The sequence below is a fragment of the Formica exsecta genome, unplaced genomic scaffold (genome assembly GCF_003651465.1).
Source record: "Formica exsecta isolate Colony F162 unplaced genomic scaffold, ASM365146v1 scaffold384, whole genome shotgun sequence".
In the NCBI taxonomy this organism is placed as follows: Eukaryota; Metazoa; Arthropoda; class Insecta; order Hymenoptera; family Formicidae; genus Formica; species Formica exsecta.
This window is the reverse complement of record NW_021851080.1, coordinates 44,765-48,072: the sequence shown is the minus strand read 5'-3', so window position 1 is coordinate 48,072 and position 3,308 is coordinate 44,765. Positions and strand designations below refer to the sequence as shown.

General features: G+C 31.8%; 1 protein-coding gene across 1 annotated transcript; it reads left to right on the top strand.

The window, feature by feature from the left end:
- Positions 1-302: 302 nt before the first annotated feature.
- On the top strand, positions 303-1,353 carry LOC115239516 (enhancer of rudimentary homolog; the record flags this gene model as incomplete). Its single annotated transcript, XM_029814073.1, has 1 exon — positions 303-1,353. A coding segment is annotated over one exon (246 nt), but the record flags the coding sequence as incomplete, so codon positions are not given.
- Positions 1,354-3,308: the final 1,955 nt, after the last annotated feature.

Here is a 3,308-nt window from a genome sequence, read left to right as displayed (position 1 = left end):
TATGTATATATACAATTTATAAAGAGTTTAGTGATAATAGATTAATCCTTTTTTTCTGTATTATATATAATTTTTTTGCATAAAATTGTTGCATACATTATAAATTATAAACTCAATCCATCTTAAGTAGATTGATATCTATATATTTTAAGAAATATTAAAGATGAAAGAAATATTGCAGGAGAATAAAATTAATTTTTGATACATTATATGGCCCATGTGATTGAATCATTATCAAATATATTTGTGTATTTTTATATTTTTAGAATATTCCTACATACCCAATTATAAGCTTATATTGATTAATCATTTGCTTTTGTATTGCAGGTGTATGTAAAATTTATGAAGAACATTTAAAAAGGCGAAACCCAAATACTCCAACTATTACCTATGACATCAGTCAATTATTTGATTTTGTTGACCAGTTAACAGATTTATCATGTCTTGTGTATCAAAAATCTACGAATACTTATGCTCCATATAATAAGGATTGGATTAAGGAAAAGATATATGTATTATTGCGTAGAGCTGCAGGACATAGCGAGTAATCAATGTATAAAGATAGATATGTATGCTTTTATATACAAGATAACTAAATATCATTCTATATTATTATTTGTTATAATAAATCTATAATTTACATTATTTTATTACTTTGATACAATAATTTGCTATATATTCTCCTCTTTGAGAATATATAGTACACTGTCGAGTTTGCAATTAATATTAACAAAATATTAATGATACTCTTTATTACATTTAATATATATATTGACATAGGACATATGTATTATCTGTAAAGAGAGATAAAGAAAAAAGAAATTTGCTGTAAAAGAATCTAGTAATTCTTATTTTTATCAATGCTAATAATTAGAGAATAATATCTATAAAAAAAGACATGATTAGATTTTTTTATATTTCTATTTTTGTGTTTTTTATTTACCAAAATATATAAAAGTCTTTTACTTTTGTATTACATCTTTAAAATCTTCTGAAATGTATTCCATAAATAAATAACTTGATTTGTGCAATACTTGATTTCTAAGTTATAAAAAGAGTACTAAAGAATATAATGAATCTTATTGTAATATGAATTATCGGGCTTGCACATGTGCATGCATGGGTATGTATATGTTTATATAATTATTCTCTAATTAGATATTAAATCAGTTGATGTATAGACTGCATTCCAATATTCATTGCCATTACCGAAAACCTATAGTGTACATGACGTAAACTATAGATTTTTAGTATTGGCAATTAATATCGGAATACAGCCATAGTGTCCCAGCCATAGTGTTTTTAATTGAAATAGTCGAATATTTTTGAAATAATTATATTCACTCAAAAAAAGTCGACGGTGACGAAGGCCGGATCTACAGCCTGTCGGACGCAGTAGAGGCGGAAACGAAGAACCCCTCTCCTCCTCCTTCCCCTTTCTCTCACCCTTTAGGCGATGAGGACGGTCGCGGGCGCGGGACACGAACGCAATTGACAATTCGTCTTTAACCATTCTTCGCTCTTCGGCGGATCCTCAGAAGTAAGCAAGAGCAGCGGCAGTAAAACCGACATGGTAAGCCCATCGAGTATTCATGCGGCTTTAATTACCGGAACAAACTTTCAACCCGATTGGAAAAGTTTCGACGATGCTGGCATACCTGATCGCCGCGCGAGAGGAGAAGATTGAACCGGCCGGGCCGTATCGGGGGATGATGCGGATAAGGACGAAGATACCGTCGAGGGATGTTAAAGGCGATCGCGCCTGGAACGAGAAAGCTTCTCTTTCGGCTTTCGCGTCTGCATGCTGCACGCGCCCGTTTATCTCATGCTATTACCCCACGCCATTACTGCATCTTTGATCGTCGTGCGTCTTTTACGACGTATCGTAAAATGACGCGGGCCGCGGGCCACGGATAGATCGAGGCAATTCGGATCACGGTATTAGAATCGACCATATCTTAAAATGTAGCTTGTCGAGTGAATGATTTGTTTTTGCAAACGCTCGGTGTTGCTTTCAAGGATAAAATAAGCACTATTTTATCGAGAAAAGATAAAAAGATCCCTCTGCAAAATTTAAATTTAGCATATAAGATATATATCTTATTGATATGTTTATGTTTAAAATAGAGCAAAGTTGAAATAAAGAATATCTTCAGCTAGAAATGATTCTAATGATTTATATCTACTGACACATCATTATATCATCATGATTAAAAAAAAAAAAAAAAAGACAATCTGATTTCAATGACTAAATGTAAATTACATATTTTTCTCGCCCGATTTCTCTTGCGCGCAGAAACATCTGCAGCACTTCCTTCGTTCTCTCAATCTACACATATTCGCGCCAGCCAACGTGCCTCGCGTGCAAGACATCGAAATCTGAAGTACCGACATCGCGTCATTCGCGCTTATCGAGAATCTTTCCACGCACTGTACGTGCGAGCATGTCATGAAACTCGGCTCATGCATCTTTAAGATGTCGCGAAGTCACTCAAGAGAACTCGTCGCATCGATTACTCCTAGTACCTAGTACCCGTTAACTATGCTAATAAGCTTATCGTGCACTTTACTCCATAAATGTTCTTTACATCTTGTTATTATTACCTCTAATTTTATGCCCTTATTGTATAAATTATTGCGTTCAACAAACTGAGGAACATGTTACTCGACAATTTGCACATGTTGCACCATTTTATACAGAGAGAAACGCTATTTACGGAAGATACTATTATTCCACAAAAAAAAAAAAAAAAAAAAAATGGTTTGGATAAAGTTGTTTGATTTCAAGAAGAACATGCTAATGAACATAATTTTATTTCAGTTGTTTTGAGATTCTAAAATTTTATTTATTTATTTATGAAATATCAATAAGAAGGCTAATTAAAGAACAAACGAATTTGTGAGTTTTTCTTTAGTGTTTAATAATAAACTAAAACTAATACAATTGTGGCACGTTTCTGCACTCACTTGCACTTTTTCAGTTGCATATAAATTTTACAGTTAAAAAGTTAGATGAAAAAAAAGAATGGTTTATATGAAAAAACAGCATACAATTGTATGGTGCCAAGAGGTGAAATATATATAAACAAGATATTGTGTCATATATCTAACCAAAAATCGAAATATAAAACTGATTTTTAAAATTATGAATCGTTTATGTTCAAAATAATCCAGAGAAAATGTCAATCGTTTTTATTAATGTATAGTCAATGTTATCAATATTGTATGTTTGTTTCTTAATGCCTCTTTATTAATATCAATTATTAATTTGATAAGCTATAGGAGACGTGGAATATATATATATATAT